Source organism: Electrophorus electricus, chromosome 21 (genome assembly GCF_041902795.1).
Source record: "Electrophorus electricus isolate QZ-2024a chromosome 21, ASM4190279v1, whole genome shotgun sequence".
Taxonomy (NCBI): Eukaryota; Metazoa; Chordata; class Actinopteri; order Gymnotiformes; family Gymnotidae; genus Electrophorus; species Electrophorus electricus.
This window is the reverse complement of record NC_137517.1, coordinates 16,331,774-16,349,651: the sequence shown is the minus strand read 5'-3', so window position 1 is coordinate 16,349,651 and position 17,878 is coordinate 16,331,774. Positions and strand designations below refer to the sequence as shown.

The window sequence follows — 17,878 nt, the reverse complement described above, 5'->3', positions numbered from 1 at the left end:
CAACAAACGACAAGTCCCGTCAATAGGAGCAAGTTCTTCGGCGAAGCTACAACGTGGACAAATATGTCTTGATTGATGGCGATTGCAGGGAAGTGTGGCTGGCTGATAAACCGCAGGGCGCCAACGGCCGGCCTGCACCCGAGCTGAGCTGCGTGGGGAGATGCTTTAGATTAAACAATTGGAATTTATGTAAGCATGCCCAGAAAGGAGAGACTGAGGTCTCCCCGGATCATGCCATTAACTCCAATTAGTCCCCGACACCCAACGATAGGGAGGAACGCACTAAGAGGAGAGATGAAGGGTTAATTGAATGTAATTATTTGAGCTCGCTGGTCGTGTGCTCACGCGTGCCGTCCGCTGTGGCCTCCGGGAGGTGTGAGGTCATCACACGTCCGCTGCGTCCCCCCCCCCCCCCCCCCGTCTGGGTTTGGAGGAGCTGGTGGATGTGGGCATTTGTTTTGAACCGTTCGCGTTCTGTCTTGAAGCGAAGAGCCTGCCTCTAAAACAACAAGCATCCGGAGAGAGGGAGAGAGGGAGGGAGAGAGGGAGGGAGAGAGGGAGTGCGGAGAGTGTGGACAGAGAGAGAGGGAGATGGAGAGAAACTGTCTGCGCTCGCTGTCGGGGTAGTTAATATAAGGTTTGAAGATAAGGCCTCACAGACAAACATTGACAAAAATCAGCCATTCCGGCGCACAGCCTGGACTGCCAGTCAAAGTGAAGGACAGAGACACAATCAGCATGCCTGGACTGATAAGGACCTGAGGGAGCACAGGGAGAGGGAGGGAGAGAGAGAGGGAGTGAGAGGAAAAGAAGAGGTGTGAGGGAAAGAACTAGACAGGATGGTAAAAGATATAAAGGGCTAAAGAATGACAGAGGGAAGAAAGAGAAAATGAAGAAGTGGTGCAACACACGTAAAAAGAGGAGTGAGTAGCGGTATGTAGAAGAAGAGTAGACAGAGAAATATTCTAGAGCTCACCTTGACAAAAAATGAGATGAAATGATAGCAGGTGTTCCTCACGTGGGCTGAAGACACCTGAATAGCCCTGCACCTTTGTACCTGTGAGTGGCTAATGCTGGAAAGTGTGTGTGCGTGTGTGTGTGTGTGTGTGTAGGATAGGTTCATCAGGGCCATGCATGCTAACACTGAGTAGGTGACTGGGGTAGAGGGACTGAGTGTGTGTGTGCGAGAGAGCTGGTACAGGAGGAGAGAGGTGGAGAAGTGCGAGATCCGATTAGTAAAAATAGCACTGGCCTCAAGGCCTGGGGAGATAGCAGACACTAGTTAAAAGAGAAAGAGATGAGTGAGAGAGAGAGAGAGAGAGAGAGAGAGAGAGAGAGAGAGAGAGAGAGAGAGAGAGAGAGAATGAATTCAAGATGTTCTGTTAATGAAGTCAACAAACTCATACTCAGGCCTCTGTAAAGAACACAACCTGGACTCTGTACGTTCACAATGCTGAATGTAACTGTAACCAAATCTGCCCGTTTCATCATATATTTTTATTTCAGGTTCGAATAAAGAAATGCTGATGTCATAGTCCAGAGTGTTTTTACACCAAATACAACAATGAGCACAAAAATAAAATAAACCAACCAACCAAGCAAACTGACCTGTGGATACGCAGCCTTTTAGCCTTTCATACTACATAGTGTGTTTATATACCAGCGTGTCAACACACGGCTGTACGTCTGGCATACCAAAATGACCTGGCAGTTCTGTTACGTGAAGCGTAGACGCGACTGGCGTTGACTCCAGGGCTCACTCTCTGAGAGTGCTTTGTCAACACCATGCCGGAGCGCTCTGACCACTCAACACGGTTGGGTTTGATTTTTCCCCTCTTCTGACCACACAACACCGGCTGAGCTGGGCGTAAGCCTAGCTGTCGACACGGCGTAGCACCTTTCTGGTCAACGAGAGAGCAGCAGGAGTTTCAGCCTGGAAAAGACGTGAATGTGGGCTGCTCTGAATACTAGTGGCCGCTCTGAACGTGAGCGGATCCTGACGCTAGCCGCTCTGAACTCCAGGGTTCTATCTTAATCTTCTATATCTTGAGCTTCAACAATAGGAAAACCTTACAAACACACAGTTTTGAATAATCACTCCTTCCCCCGAGACCTGCAAAGATTTTTTGCCCCCTCCTGACATAGACAGCGCAAATGATAACAAAATAAATAAAAAAACAACTGTTGGCACGGAACAAATAACACCCCATAGATAAACATTTGAATGAACGAATAAACAAAACAGAGCATACAAGGCTGCTACTGTATGAAGTCAAAATACTCCGAAATAGAATCGCAACCGTCGAACAAACAAATATGTTGCAGCCGGTGGGGGGTGGGGTCTGTTTTCCCCTGGAGTGACAGCGATGCTCTCACATACACAAACACACAGCACCGTGCCTCAGGCAACACACACTCACTAGCCAAGTGTGCATGAGAGAGGCAGAAGCAAAACAGCCCAGCACGGGAAGTGCGGTTAGAAGACTGCCCCTTTTTCAGAGGGGGTGTGGGGTTTTAGACCTGCCGGTGTGTGAGAGAGGTGGACGACAGGGCAGAGGTGATGGGTGGCAGGCAAGCACACACACACACCCCTCCAGCCCACCCCGGGGACTGGTGCGGGTGTGTGAAGGGTTAAGGTGGGCTGCTGGCGGACCTGCTGTAGCTGGGTCGCGGGTCATTAGGCTCACTGGCGAACGGCAACACAGCACCATCAATCCTGCCGTGCCTCCATCGCTGTGGATACGGGGAGCGTGGAACAGCAGAGCTCCAGCCACCATAAACAGGACAAACGGCTACAATAAAAAAAAAATCCCGCACACCCCCCCCCCCACACACCTCCCCCCCCACACACCTCCCTCCTCTACAGCATCACCACCTGAACATTCTTTTGTTCTCTTCACGTTCCACGTTTCTCTCTCACATCTCCACGACTGATGTCTTTTTGTGCTCTCTTCCTCTCTCTGTACGCTCACGTTGTCTGTTGATCACACTTTGCCTCTCTCTTTATCAATCTTCTCTTTATCAAACTGTCTATCACTCTGTCTCTCTCTTGATCACACTTTCTCTTTATCACTCTCTATCACACTCTGCATCTCTTTCCATCTGTTTAACGTTTCTTTCCTCATGCTGCTCTCTCCATCCCTACTGTCATTCTGTGCAGCTCTGCAGCCTGTCTCTCTCTCTCTCTGTTCAGTGATACAGCCTGTCTCTCTCTCTCTCTGTTCAGTGATGCAGCCTGTCTCTCTCTCTCTCTCTGTTCAGTGATACAGCCTGTCTCTCTCTCTCCCTGTTCAGTGATACAGCCTGTCTCTCTCTCTCCGTTCAGTGATACAGCCTGTCTCTCCCTCTCCCCATTCAGTGATACAGCCTGTCTCTCTCTCTCCCTGTTCAGTGATACAGCCTGTCTCCCTCTCTCTGTTCAGTGATACAGCCTGTCTCTCTCTCTCTGTTCATTGATACAGCCTGTCTCTCTCTCTCTCTGTTCAGTGATACAGCCTGTCTCTCTCTCCCCGTTCAGTGATACAGCCTGTCTCTCACTCTCTGTTCAGTGATATAGCCTGTCTCTCTCTCTCTCTCTGTTCAGTGATACAGCCTGTCTCTCTCTCTGTTCAGTGATGCAGCCTGTCTCCCTCTCTGTTCAGTGATACAGCCTGTCTCTCTCTCTCTGTTCAGTGATACAGCCTGTCTCTCTCTCTCCGTTCAGTGATGCAGCCCGTCTCCCTCTCTGTTCAGTGATGCAGCCTGTCTCTCTCTCCCCGTTCAGTGATACAGCCTGTCTCCCTCTCTCTGTTCAGTGATACAGTCTGTTTTTCTGTTTCAGTGGATGACCACCCTTTCCAACCTGTCAAACTGACCTAGCAGCCTAACTCAACTCACAGGTATGCGCGCATGCATGCACGCACACACACACACACACACACACACACACACACACACACACACACACACACACACACACACACACAGCATCCACCCACATAAACACCTACATTAAACCCTTGATAATTAGTTAAGTGTTACTAAGTGAGGCCTCAGTAACTTGAACTTCAGGTAAAGTGCCACTTTAGCACGACCTGTGTCCAAAAACAAATATAATATTTAACTCCTAAAATAAATACATGAATAAACAATTTTTTAAAAATGTAATTCTCCTCTGCATAGGTGAATTCTCTCGCAATGGCTACAGTGTCACCTAGCGATCAGCAGCGGCAACCGCGACGGCCAGCAGGCCACGACGAGCGAGAAGCCGTGAAAAGAAATCAGCTCAGCGGAGAAGAGAAACCCTCTCCTTTCCGGCTCCCGAAGCCCAAGGCGTGCAAAGGGCTTTTAACGCCCCTCGCGCCCTGCGGGCCGCTGCCTCTCATCGATCGGCTTTGAGGCGCGCGGCGAAGGACCGTCTCTCGGCCTGCCGGCATTTAGCGCGCTGCTGAATGACAGCCGTTCTTCACAGCCACGTTTTCTCGCGCCGTCTCTGGCACAATGGCGTCTAAAAGGAAACTAAGACTCACCGCTGCGGCACCTTAAAATCCCTTAGCGGTCGCGCGGAGCCCGCGCCAGCCACGACGAGGCCGGCCCGCACGGTTCTATAGCGCGCGCGCAGCTTCTTTGAAAACGCTTACATTCAAAGTCCCGCCGCAGCGCATTGCACGGTACATTTAATTGGCTGGCATGGTCAGAAAGGTCAGCGGCTAATCACAGTTGAGAGAGGACACAAAGGACAGAATTCCGAGAAACGTTCTTCGGAACGCTTGCTTGGCTTCCTCAGGTCGAGAACTCTCCTCGCCTTTCCGATTCTAAGCACAGACCACAGGCCTTGATCCGTGGAGAGGCCAGCGTTCCCCGGCATGAAGAATTCCTCGCTCACGTCAAACGGGACGTGACCTTTACCTTTAACACGGGTGGCCTTGCCTGTGTTCTCGCCGGGTGCGTCAGCATACACAGCGGACGTGCACACACACACACAAAGCTCCAGAAGGCCCAACGGACCCCACGTTCTGAGGTCCCAGAGAAGTCTCTGCTCTTCACACTGAGTAGTTTGACCCCCCCCCCTCCTCCCGGTCAACGAGAAGTTAGTATGGCCCGGCGAGCAGGAAGCTGCAACGACACAAAGCCCTGTGAAGACCAAGACCTCCGTCCTGTCAGTGCACTGGGACTAAACCAAAACGCAACCGAAAGGGTGCGCCTTTCACAACATTCCGGCCCACGCTGCGCGCTCACTAGGTTCACCTGCTCTATAGCTGCACATCCTATGGTGCCATACATTTCACACTCAATTCTAAGTTGTAATTGCCCACTGCTTACACTGCCACGTTACTCTGAAGCACAGGTTCTACGGGCTGAAGTGAGCTGCATGACTGAGTTTTGACCAAAAAGCAGGGTTTAGCTGGATGCTTTTAACACACATTTACACTGCCAGTTATCACATATTCTCATGAACGCGGCCTAATCTGACACGTCTCCAATAAGACATTTTACAATCTTTGATTAAATATAGTTTTTTTGCAATGCTGTGATTTCCAAAAGAGAGACACGCCCCGATTTATACACACACACACAAAAAAAAGCACATCTTTATTTAAACTTAGACAGGCTTGTCCAGAAAGAAACACATACAGGTCTGCCATACTCATCACAACAACTAAACTACAAAAACTCAGACAGGGGCAAGATAGGAGTGACTGATTTCAGGGGCACAAAATCCTCACAGGTGATTTTAAAAACTCATTAAAACAGAGTAATTTTAATTTTCACAAAGGCACAATCACATCTCTGTGAACAGCAGGTAAAAACAGTAAGTAAAGCCATAGAACAGGCCCATCTTGGCATGAAGCACTGTTCGTTCCCTACAAAATTGTCCTCCTAGGGGACTTCTCCTGGGGGGGTGACATTCACCCCCCTGCAGTGAACACAAGTGCCATCTCTGGCCAAGCCCTCCCTTGTATATCCCACAATTCTTTGCAAAACCCCCCAAATTTCCTGAAGTCAGAAGGCTATTGGAGGCTCATAGCTGGCACTTGCCCCAGGCGGTCCTTCACTCGAGTGTGGGAGATCTCTGTGGGAGGGGGCGGGGTCAAGACTTTAGGGCATTTAGATTTCATTTATCCAGCTGCCTGTATAGCTTCACCTGGATGGCATTTCTAGATTATTATTATTTTTTAAAAACAATCCAACTTTCAGTTTCCTGTTTAAACTTTAAAAGAAAGCTCAGATCCACATCAGATCAGATGGGTTTAAGAATTTGAGTGGAACAGGACATTATACACCAAAATCAGCTCTTGAATGGTGCACTTACATACATACACAAAAACAGGCAGGAGGGCACATTAGGAAAGAGACTGCTTAGAGGTCAGGTGGATTCCCAGTCCGGATAGTCTCTCTGCTCATCAGACTGACACAGGATCAGCTTCTACAGCTGCAGCGTCAGCAGGGGCGTTTCAGTTGGATGTGACCTGGGATGAGGAGCTGCTGCTGCCCGAGCTCTTGGTACTCTTCTGCCCCCTGGTGGCGCTGGCCTGCCGCGGCACCCGCTGGCTGGAGCCGTCACGGCCGGCCTTCTCCCCGTGACTGGCACCTGACTTGCTTCGGACTGTCCGGGCCCCCCACCCGGCACACACACACACACACACACACACACACACACACACACACACACACACACACACACAAAACAGATTAAAAATTGTGCATATGGTGGAGTGCTAGTTGGAAGTAACTGATAGATCCCACATTCATTAGAGTCAACCGATGCACACTTTCTCCCTTACACATTCACTTCCGGTCTGTTTCACGATGACGTACGCCATGGTGACAGACACGATTGGACAGTTCTGCATCACGGAGCCGGACGTGCGCCGTGCACAGGACTTAAATCAGCCATGGCAGAGCGGGGCAGCTTCAAGGGCGAACGAAGGCTGTGGTGGCAGACCACAGAGGTGGAACAGGGCGCACACAGAGGAAACGACTGTGTTGAGCCACGGAGGCGCCCTGCTCACTCACAGTTCGGCTGTAATAAACATCAGGCCTACGTCACACTGACGCGGGTGGGCAAAATCCAGAACCTCCGCCTGCCGTTGAGCAGCCCTGGATTACGTGCACCCGTCATCTAGACGGTGCTGACCGGACTAGCAATGCAGAAACGTTAATTAGCACGGCCTTGTTTTGCCTAATGCCAACTGCTCCCCGTTAGCGCTCATTTATTATTAGCAGCATTGGCATTAAAGGTGACGTCCTTCTTTAAGTTGGAGGAACGGAGACGTGCCGGCAAGGCGCGCAACAGGCGGTTAGCTGGAGGATCACAGAGCAGGCAGGGGACGGCCGGGGTAAAAGCGGAGCCGTCGCCCGAGCCCACCGTTTCCGACGCCGGCCGTCTCGTGGTGATGGCCGGCTGGCTTCTGCAAACGCAAGGTGGCTCTGTTGTTCAAAGGCAACAGCTCAAAACACACAGGCAAGCGATTCACAGCCGGCATGGCGAATCCAAAAGACATTTATGGATGAATTAATGTGATGATGAACAGAGAAAAAAAGCCAAGGCGCTGCCATCCGAGCACTCGCGTGATCTTTCTGGGCAAACCGAACACAACTTTATTTAATGGGCTAAGGAAGGTCCACTTTAGACATGGTCTGAAGCAATGGGAGGGAGGTTTCCAGAGCATGCACCAAGAGCTGAGACAGGAAGACGGAGATCATAAGACAGAGAGCGAGAGATCAACGTGAAGACCTTGAGGTGATGGAGGACTGAAAGAACAGAAGAGAGTGGAAGGGAAGACCTTGAGAGAGAGTGGAGCTCTGGTCACCAGGGCTGTAGAGCACTATCTTAGCCCCTCCCCTCTGAGGGCGGGCAGCGGGGCCAGCAGGCGGGGCCTGAGGGGTCGATTTTTTAGTGCTCTTGTCTGAGACCCCAGAATCCTCTTCTTCAGGACGTTTCACACACGTACGCACAAATATACACACGCCACAAAAAAAGAAAAAAAGAGAAAGACATTAACACAGGAGTGTCTATTTCAGTTCCCCAACAAGCATTTCTCCAAACGACGATGCTGCGTCATCGTGCGCATGCAGGTTTCCATGGCGTCCACATCCATTACAGGAAGTGGGCTTTAAATCATAGTCTGCCTGCATCAGGATTAAACAGCCAAAATGATTCTCCATAACTCCAAAAATGACATTTTTATATTTCGGTTTTAGACACCTCCTTGCCCCATGTGAGAAAGACAAACACATTTCACATTAATGTGAACTAATTTTACAGGCTGTCTGTGTGTTCCACACCTGCATGACTCGTTATAATACAACAGCTTTGTTTTTACAAACATCAAACATTCTGAACAAGCCTTGGTGCTGTCTGCATTGTGCATCAAGGACAAACACTGGCTAAATCTGCACGTCTACGGCGCCATCCAGTGGTCACAGGCTTAGACAGCCCAAACCCTAAAGCATTATATTGCGCAGCGCCCAAGACGCAATTGCTGACCATAAATTTGTGAAACTAAAATAATATTCAGGATCTAAACTAGGCTGTGGTGACAGTTAAATTAATTTTATTTTAATAATCCCCGTTCCAGCACATCCGCACGGCATATATAACACCGCGTGAAAGCTGAAGCTTTATAAGTGCTGCTTTTACTTCGCCTGATCCACTGTGCACGTGAGCTGGGCATCCTTCTTGTATGCACACTGCTTATTTCAGCGAGACCAAAACCCTTTAGTGTGAAGAAAGAATGGACACAGATCAGTAATCAGCACCTGTGTACATAAAGTATCAATGGATTTGATCTAGTCTGATCTAGAATCTGCTCTCTAAGTCCAGATGCAAATACTCCAAAAAAAGAAAATATGATTTAATAAAACGATTGAATAAAACTCTAGTTTTATTCATATGGATGTAGAGCTGTCTCGTGTTTACGGGGCTGCCACAAACAGACCTCAGATCAGCGGAAAAGCTGTATGAGCACTGGGCTACTAAATGGTGACCCTGACTGACCTCTGGCTTCTGAGGGGGCTGTGGCAGAGTGTGATGCTGTCGACATGTCAGCCGCGGCTGTGTCGGAGATCCGCTGGCCTGCACACATCGCCTTGAGGGTCTGGAAGACAGCCAGAGGTGCCACGTTCATCTTCAAGAGGTCCACGATAATTCTGCCAGACCAGAATAAACGGTTTAATGGTCTCTCTCCCTCTCCCTCTCACACACACGTCTGTGGGCTCTGTGGTGAATCAAGCAGTTCACACACACGATTCAAATACACTCAAAATAATTCAGGGCACGAACGTGTTTTTAATGTTGCAAAGCATATCAATTTTTCCCCCTGCTTTTTCGCCTATAAAACTGCAGCCTTTAACCAACCAAACAAAGCCGCTTAGGGCAGGACCATGCACCTGGGTGGTGTCCTGGAGGAGAGCGACTCACTTAAAGACCTCCTGGTCCATAACGATCCCCGCTGCCTGAGTCAGCTCGAACAGCTCCGTCTCCTCCGCGTTCAGCACCTTCTTCTTCTTCAGGCTGTATTTCTGCACGGTGCCGCTGACGGCGGCGCCCAGCGAGGGCGAGTCCGGGGCGGGCGGCCCCGTCCCGGCCTGCGCGGCGTGCGTCGTCGTCGTCGTCATGAGTCGAGGTGGCTGCGGACTGACAGACGCCGACCGTCAGCGGCGTTTCCCTCACACGTTTGGCTTTATAATGCCGCCCCACGTTACGTTAGCTTAGCGACAGATAAAACCATAACCGCGATGTGACCAGTTGTTATGGGCAGCGGCTCAGAAACGCACCTCACCCTGGGTTTGCGTGTTAGCTAACAGCTAGCTGTTCTGCGAGCTGGTAGCTTAGCTTCTTAGCTCGCTTGTAAGGACAAGAAGCTAAAATAGCCATTTCTTACTTTTAGCATGTGACGGTAACTTAAATATAGTAAATTAAGGTCCAAAAAACGGCGAAATCGTGATACTCACACTAGACGGGGAACCCGCTTACACCAAACGAACTCTTGCTCCCTTTTTTTTGTCAGCAAATTGAATTGTGAGGGGGAAAGAAAACCTACTGCCACCTACTGGTCTGAAGAGACACATAGCACGACATCCGCTGCGACATACTGTACAGCTCATCGGCTATGAAGAAACTATAGGACAACTTCAGCAATATCGGAGAGAGTCCGATTTTAAATTTATTTCAATCTGACACATAAGAATGTATTCTGGCCGCAGTCCTTTAAATTAGTTTGCAACGATGTGTTGTATAGTGAATTTAAGGCAATATAATGACAATAGCTTTGCGATTCACAGATTTGCAGTCCTATACAAACATTTCCTGGTTTAATAAATCCTTAATTTCATTCTACATCTCTTAATATACAGAACCATTAAGCATTCATCTTTAGTGTAAGCCAGTCCATGCTTAAAGAGAACAGTGTTTGTGTCTGCTTGCACTTGGGAGAAAGAGAGAGCGCCTCATTTTATAAACCCAGTTTACCCTTTTACAGATGGAGTATTTGTACATTAGTCCTGCTGGTTATGCTCTGTTTCTGTCCAAAACATTCATGTGTAAATGCAATTAGCTTTGTCAGAAAATTAAATGGTAAGGGACCTTATTTCAAAAAATAATAATAATTTAACAAATAATTCCCCACAGCACCCCTCCTACTTGAAGCTTTCCCATGACTACATCATGGACCTATACAAACCTATATATAGCTGTGTTGAGACACTTCTGTCTCAATTTAGATTTTTTCATAAATATCTGACTGTGTATGTGTGCATGGACAGGCTGCCATCTTGATCGTAAACCCCCGTAACAGTAACAAGCCAACGTGTGATGACATAATCTAACAACCATCGGCTGATGGAACAATGTTCAGTAATGTCAGCAGATTCTACGCTGCTGTCAACCATCATCCTCTCACACACGCACGTGCTACCATTTCCATGATGTTCTATGAATCATTCATTTAATAAATCTAGATCTAGTACATAAGGTTTTCCTAGTCCTATGTCCGTTCTGGTCATCATGTAGTGCGTAACATAATGCACATGTAATGAATGTGTTCCTAACCAGCCCAGTAAGAACAAAAACAGCATGTCCAGAGACAGTGAGTCGTTAAGGGACTCCGCTGAGCTCTTTGTCTTTACTCTTCACTAATGTGTGAACATACACACACCTGGTCCTCTCCCCTTCCTGTCTGACTCTGAATGCCATTTTAGTGTTCCTGCAGTGTCCATTAATCCCGGGACCCATACGGAAGAACACGTGATATTGACCGCTTCACCCTTGTAAGTCACTGCACATCGTTGCGTTCTGCATGTTACGCTCCCGACAGCGTGACGCACTACTTGCACGGCAAGCGAGATGCCCTCGGTTTAACGGCTCGCCGCCTCGCGGTGGTGTCGCTGGTTGAGACGATGGGACGATGGGACCATGGGAATCCCATACTAAAAAAAAAAAAAAAGGGATCCAGATCAGACAGAGAGGAAAAAACAAAAACAAAGACAAAAACTTCCGGGTAGCTCCAGGAAAAAGCTCAGACAGCTTTCAGGAATATGAAACTGAAAAGAAATACGTGAAAGCCTGAATACAGCTGTCTGAAGCCCAGAGTTGCCTTAGTGACACAGAGCCAGCGGGAAGCAGATCACTTACGGAATTCTCTACAGAACCATTCAGGAATTCTGTACAGAACTATTCCCTATTCAGATATGGTTTCTAAAGCCCGGGTAGCATCAGCTAACACGTGGGACTTTGGCTTCACTCGTCCCTCCGCCGCTGTCCACGGCGCCGCGTTTCCGAGACGTCGGAGACGCTTCCTGCTGGGGCTCCAGGTCCGGGGAGGCGGAGTCCGTAAGGGGTGTGTCGGAGGCGGGGCTCTCCAGTTCAGCCAGTGTGTCTACCCGCGTGGGTTCAAACTCCACCATCTGCCCCCTCGGCTCGTCCTGCTCAGGCTGCAGCTGCACGTCGATGAGCTCCAGTCCTGACGGAGCGCCCCCCATCTCCCCCTCTCCCTCCTCTTCCTGCTCCTCCATTCGGGCCTGCGGCCGGTCCCGGCTGGTCACGTGCTCGAGCGCCCCCGTGTGGCCGTTGAGGGGCACGGCGCTGGCCTGGGAGAGGAGCTCCTGCCTGACGGAGGCCAGCTGAGCTTGTAGTAGCTCTTTATGCTGAGACTGCAAAGTCTCCATCTACAACACAAGAGCCAAGACAGACTGGCCATCAGTCAGCACGTCAACCACTGAAACTAAACGTTACAGCCATGCGAGCCAACAGCTAAATAGGACGACAGTGAGGCGGCCACAGATCTGAGATCTGTGCAGGCTGCAGGGATCTGGGGGGGAAATGATCTAAAATCACGGTTTTTCTGATCAATACTGCAATTAGAGTTTATGTTCGAGAAATTGAGTTCCAAGTGTGTATTTATGGTTAACACAGTCAAATGTCCACAAACATAAGACAACATAAGACTGTTCCTATATGAAAGGCATAAGAAGAAATAATGCAGTTGCTACAGTTTATTTAAAATCATCACTAATTCAGAACAACTGAAAACAAAGCTAAGAATCTCAACAATGATATTGTGTCATTAAAATGACAGCGTTTGAAAAAAACTTCACATATGCTGCCGATGAACTATGCAGCCATAATGGTAATTGAGCATTTGACGATTCGGCTCTGCCCGGAGAGACCAGGGCTAGAGAACAGTGACGCGCTACAGAGGATGACACCCCTCACCAGTGTGGCCAGCCTCTGCTGGCTGTGCTCTGGGCTCTGGTACACCTGCAGCTCTTCAAACATCTTCACATTGGACTGGACCAGACTGGCGACCTTCACAAGGCGGGACAGGCAGACGAGAGGGCACAGAGGGGAAGAGCAATGACCACAGCTGCTGAGAAACCTTCCGGCACAGAGGCACACTCACACTCAACAAAATTCACAGAAAAAAAAAACAGTACAGGGAACAAAAACCACCACCACAGACACAGACACACAGAGACACAGAGACACACACCTGTTCTCTGAGCTGTTTTATTTCAGCCCGTAGAGTCTTCTCCATGCTGTCCTTCTCCTGGTGCAGAGCGCCAATCTGCTGACTCAGTTCAATGAGGCGCTTCTGAAGCAGCGTCTGCTCCAGACTCTCCTCACCCTAGAACACCACACTACGGTCAGAGAAGCAGCCATGCAGCTCTGCTCCTCAGTGCCTCAACTACAAACCACACACAACCCCACACCCAGACCGTAGCATTAGCTCGTTCGGGTGTGTTCAGGTTGGACTGGAGCGAAGCTCTGCAGGGTGGTGGATCTGTAAGGCTGGACACAGGCACGCCTGATCTAGCCCGACAAAGCTTTCAGCAGCAACGTGAAACAAAACCACATCATGATTTGTATTGGCTTTGTGCATTTAACACGGACCTGTTCAGTGAGGATGCCCGTGGCCTCGTCGTAGATCAAGCTCCCCGTGTGGCCCTCAGGGTCCATCAGAACCAGGGTTTGGGTTTGCTCTGGTGCATGCTGGGAGGAGCCCACCTCCTCCTCAGCACCCAGGGGAATGCCGTTACTCTCACCTTCTTCCTTCAAAACACACCCACACCCACACACCCAAACAGACAGACAGACAAAAAGCAGTCGCCTTGTCAGACTCTAGCACTAGCTAAACAGAAAAACAGAATAATGTTTTAGAACACACAAACTACTACTTTTACACAAGACGGACTTACAAGTCCTCTATGCACAATCAACGTGGAACTGTAGCCTACTTCATTAAGCAGGTCTGTGAAACACTAATCCACCCATCTACATCCAAACCGGTTCGGGCGTGCCGACCTTGGGTTCGACGGCGAGTAAGGAGGCGGCCTCGGGGTCAGAGGCGGTGGTCAGGAGCGACTGGGCGATGACGGAGCCCGCAGCAGCTGGCCCAGAGCCCACGCTCACGGCCAGCCCACTGTACGCCCTCTCATGAGCCTCTGCACTGCCGCTGTAATACTGCCTGCAGTTCACGTCCTGGGGAAAAACACACACACACGCATGCGCGCCTGGCTTCATTAAGTTACAGTTTTCCAACATAGTGCATGTTGTGCTCAAAGTTCTGATGCTTTTCTGCAAAGAGGACCAACAAAGACAGGATGCAATGGCCACCCTGCTCCACACATACAAATAAATGAATAAAATATCAGAACATTTATGGCATTTAGCTGACGCTTTTATCCAAAACGACTTACAGTTATGACTGAGTACAACTTGAGCAATTGAGGGTTAAGGGTCTTGCTCGGGGGCCCAACAGTGGCAACCTGGCAGTGGTGGGACTTGAACCACAAGTCAAGAACCTCAACCACTGAGCTACCAAAATAAAAGAACTGGCATTAGACTTCCCTTCCTTCTGGCTCCATGACCCTTCATGACCCTTTAGTGCTTGTACCCTTCAAGTGTATTTTATAAATAAATAATAAAATGGCATAAAACCATCCACAGCGATTCTTCCACTCATGATCATCGCGGTGCTGGAGCTCCGCCCACCCTTCCTGCCCGCGCCAGGCGTCCCGTCAGACGTGCGCACCTGCGTGACCTGGATCTGGAAGGTGGTGTGCGGGTTGCGGAAGTGCGTCCTGTAGTGCTTGACGGCCTCGTCCCTGCGGTTGAAGCCGTTCCTGCAGCGGTAGCAGTGCCAGTGTGCGCCTTTGAAGCGCTTCTCTCCTTTAATGGTGCCCACGATCTCACAGTGGTTACAGCAGCGCAGCACCTTCAGACCTGCGGGCATCAGGGGGAGGGGCGGAGGGAGGAGTGACCCTCACCTTCATATGGGGTCACAGCAGTGACCTCAGCCTTTCAGAGCAAGGTCACAGACTAAAATGAGCAAAGCACGAATACAAATCCAGCAAACGGCCACGCGACCTGCCCGATTCACTGACCCGAGATCAATTGCAGATACTAAATCAACACTGAACAGAGCCACTGGCACATTCATGGCAGATCGCATCACCACTGCCTCATCACTACTGTTCACTTTGGCCTCACCTGCGAAGTCGATGCCCTTGTCGACGTGCTTGATGCGGAAGTGTGCCCTGAGTATGATGGGGTCCTGGTAGGCCTCGCCCACCGTGCACAGCGGGCAGTGCATGTGCACGCCCTTGTCACGCGCGTCACACTTATCGTCCTGGCACAGAACCGGTGTGTATGTGTGCTCTGTACCCCTGATCCGGACCGACGGGTGAGCCTGGGAACAACCGGGGCAAAAACAGGGGCAGTTTTGCCTGATCAGCAATTTGTGAATGTGGATACAAATGAAACGTGATCTTACAAAACACAACATACATGATGTTAATTCTAGTTAGAACAATAAAACAGTCCATGGAAGTACCACATCACACTGTAATAATTGCTCTGTTATGCCACATCACAACTCCAATATATAGCAATACAGTCACAATACCACAGGCTGTACATTGCAATAAGCTCTATTTAACAGTTACAGTTCTACATCTCTTAAGCACTTAATTAAAATCAAACTTAATAATTACGTTGCCCAGTCAACATTGTCCCTACATCTATGTTGACTGCGACAAAGGCGAATCAGTGACTCTGCCTTATTACAGCATCCTGAATTTAGTTTGAATAATATCGCACCACTGTGGTCTATACGCGTATAGCAGGTGCTTTACTATCTAGAGTGGGTAGCTAAAAAGGATTTAATGCCATTGTGCTGATTACTTCAGAAAAATAATCACCCAAATAACTAAAACTTGCAGATTTACCAAACACAAGTATCTGATTATTTGCAAACAGTACTGTTCCAAAGGACAGGCCAGTTACTTTCAGCAGGTAGAGAAGACACATGCTATTAGCATGTACTGCTGCTGTGCTCCCTTCATTGGCTTCCAATAGTTGCCTGCATCAGATTTAAAACCTTGATGCTCGTCTACAAAGCCAAAAATAGACCAGCTCCTCCATATATGATGTCTGTGGTCAAAGCCCGATCCGTACCTCGAGTACTTTGAACCCCACGTACAGTTCAGGTTGAAACACCATGCTTCAAGTCTCATGGAAGACAAGCATGGAGACGATTCTCTGTCCTGCTCCCAGATGGTGGCACCAACTTCCTCTGGCTGTCGGGACAGACTGAGTCCCTTGCAGACTGAAGACCCGTCTATTTATGAAATATTTAAATGACCACTGACCCGGCACCTATGTCGAGTAACAGTCTCTAGTACTTATTGTAGGGTATGGTTTGTTATTGCACTTGTCGTTGTCTGATGTAGAGCTTATACGTGTTTTGTACTTCTAGGCATCAGCAGTGAGCCCTGTATTTCTATAGTATTATAGATCATTGGTATCTGGGACTCTAACCTACTGTACTATACTAGGATGTATTCTATGAATAAATGACCAAGCGCTTTTGTAAGTCGCTCTGGATAAGAGCGTCTGCCAAATGCCGTAAATGTAAACGCAATTAGCTAGCTATAGACTGGCTAGCTACTTTAACTGGAACTACCATAGACTATGTCGTTACTGCTCTAGCTAGCTACGCAGCCAAAAAACTGAGCCTAACAAATGCAGCCACAAATTGCGCCTACAATTCTGAACGTACGCAAATTGCGGAAGCTGTACTGCGCTACACACACACACTGGTTATGAAGACAGCTGTGTTATGCTAACTTAGCTAACCTAGCGACTGAACTAACCTAGCTAGCTCACAAAAACACGAACGTCAAGGATGTAGGTTTACTCACGACAAACGCGGCCATCCTCGGAGTAATTATACCCGCGAAGTTCAAACACTGCTGGCTAGCGGCTTTTTTGATGCAGTTTTAATCTGTGAAACATTTTAAACCGGTTGTGTTGTTCGTCACACGCTTGTGTACACGCATCCTCCTGCGCTGTCAGGCTGAGACACACCGAGTCACACGCCGTTGTAAGAATTCAACGCGTTTGAGACTCATTGGCTGAAATTGAAACATGAATGTAGGTTGACCAATCAGAATGCGAAACGTTCAGTCAACAATGTACTCCCGTGGGGCTACACTTATGATAGCAGAATATGAACATATATTACTCATCAGGTGTGTGTGTGTAAAAAACAACAACAAAAAAAGCGACCTTGAGTTTGAGAAATGCACTATATAAATGCAACCAATAATAATAATAATAATAATAATAATAATAATAATAATAATAATAATATATTACTGGTCTACACAGTCACATTTACTACAGCAGACATTCTTGGTCTGGCTTAAGCTTCCCTGCTTCTATTATATGTTTTAGTTTACTGTATCTAAATCATTACATAATAAATTGTAGCCTGCACCCAGTAATAGGAGGGATAAAAAACAGACTATTTCCTCATTGTGGTTTCTAACTATGACTTGTGATCACTTTGATACTTATGATACTGAATTTAGCGTAGCAAAAAACATCCCTGATTTGTGAAAATTCTTTAGTTTCTATTCATTTATCAAACTATTATAGTAGCAATAACTTTGAGACTAAGAAACCCTGATGTAGTGATGTACGGATATAATAGCGTTTCACATGAGGAAAAACTATCAAGAGGTATTGTTGAACGGATATAGCTAAATTAATATTTTTTTCTTACATTGCTTTTATATTTGCACAGTTTTGTTGTACTTACATAATTTTAAGTCTTAAGGATCTTTAAAAGAAATAAACTTGCTGACTTTTTGCAAGTTTGTCTTGACTGCTACACATTGTTATTATGTTTGGACATGCAAAGCTCATTCTAATTAACAAATGTGGCATGGAATTGTCCAATGTTTAATTATTATTATGTAAGGATATACAAAAACTAAATCATATACAAGAATCATCAATAAGTTTGAAAATAATCTAGGCTGAAGAAACTAACACTCAAAATGTAGTTTTACTTCAACAGTTATTTTTATTTTAATGGCTAAAAACAACAAC

General features: G+C 48.0%; 2 protein-coding genes across 9 annotated transcripts; both read right to left on the bottom strand.

Annotated features, from left to right (window-relative positions):
- Positions 1-5,552: 5,552 nt before the first annotated feature.
- mzt2b (mitotic spindle organizing protein 2B) lies at positions 5,553-10,025 on the bottom strand. Of its 4 annotated transcripts, XM_035521453.2 has the most exons (5): positions 9,937-10,023; positions 9,404-9,619; positions 8,981-9,132; positions 7,767-7,910; positions 5,553-6,586 (listed from the first exon to the last, which is right to left on the bottom strand). In XM_035521453.2, the coding sequence occupies exons 2-5, from the start codon at positions 9,598-9,600 to the stop codon at positions 6,435-6,437; spliced, it is 645 nt and encodes a 214-aa protein (XP_035377346.1). In that variant the 5' UTR covers positions 9,601-9,619; positions 9,937-10,023; the 3' UTR covers positions 5,553-6,434. The 4 variants fall into 4 exon arrangements, with proteins under 4 accessions (XP_035377346.1, XP_081560658.1, XP_081560656.1 ...); XM_081704532.1 differs by lacking the exon at positions 7,767-7,910 and having other exon boundaries at positions 9,937-10,018; XM_081704530.1 differs by having other exon boundaries at positions 9,404-9,940.
- A 242-nt stretch (positions 10,026-10,267) lies between these two features.
- Positions 10,268-16,839, bottom strand: zgc:193801 (uncharacterized). Of its 5 annotated transcripts, XR_014119097.1 has the most exons (10): positions 16,684-16,837; positions 15,938-16,100; positions 14,972-15,170; positions 14,514-14,704; positions 13,784-13,960; positions 13,373-13,531; positions 12,972-13,106; positions 12,695-12,787; positions 11,615-12,147; positions 10,268-11,409 (listed from the first exon to the last, which is right to left on the bottom strand). XR_014119097.1 is itself a non-coding variant. In XM_081704526.1 (9 exons), the coding sequence occupies exons 2-9, from the start codon at positions 15,980-15,982 to the stop codon at positions 11,695-11,697; spliced, it is 1,452 nt and encodes a 483-aa protein (XP_081560652.1). In that variant the 5' UTR covers positions 15,983-16,100; positions 16,684-16,837; the 3' UTR covers positions 10,268-11,694. The 5 variants fall into 5 exon arrangements, 4 of the variants coding, with proteins under 4 accessions (XP_081560652.1, XP_026851913.2, XP_081560654.1 ...); XM_081704526.1 differs by having other exon boundaries at positions 10,268-12,147; XM_026996112.3 differs by lacking the exon at positions 15,938-16,100 and having other exon boundaries at positions 10,268-12,147; positions 16,684-16,839.
- Between the last annotated feature and the right edge of the window lie 1,039 nt (positions 16,840-17,878).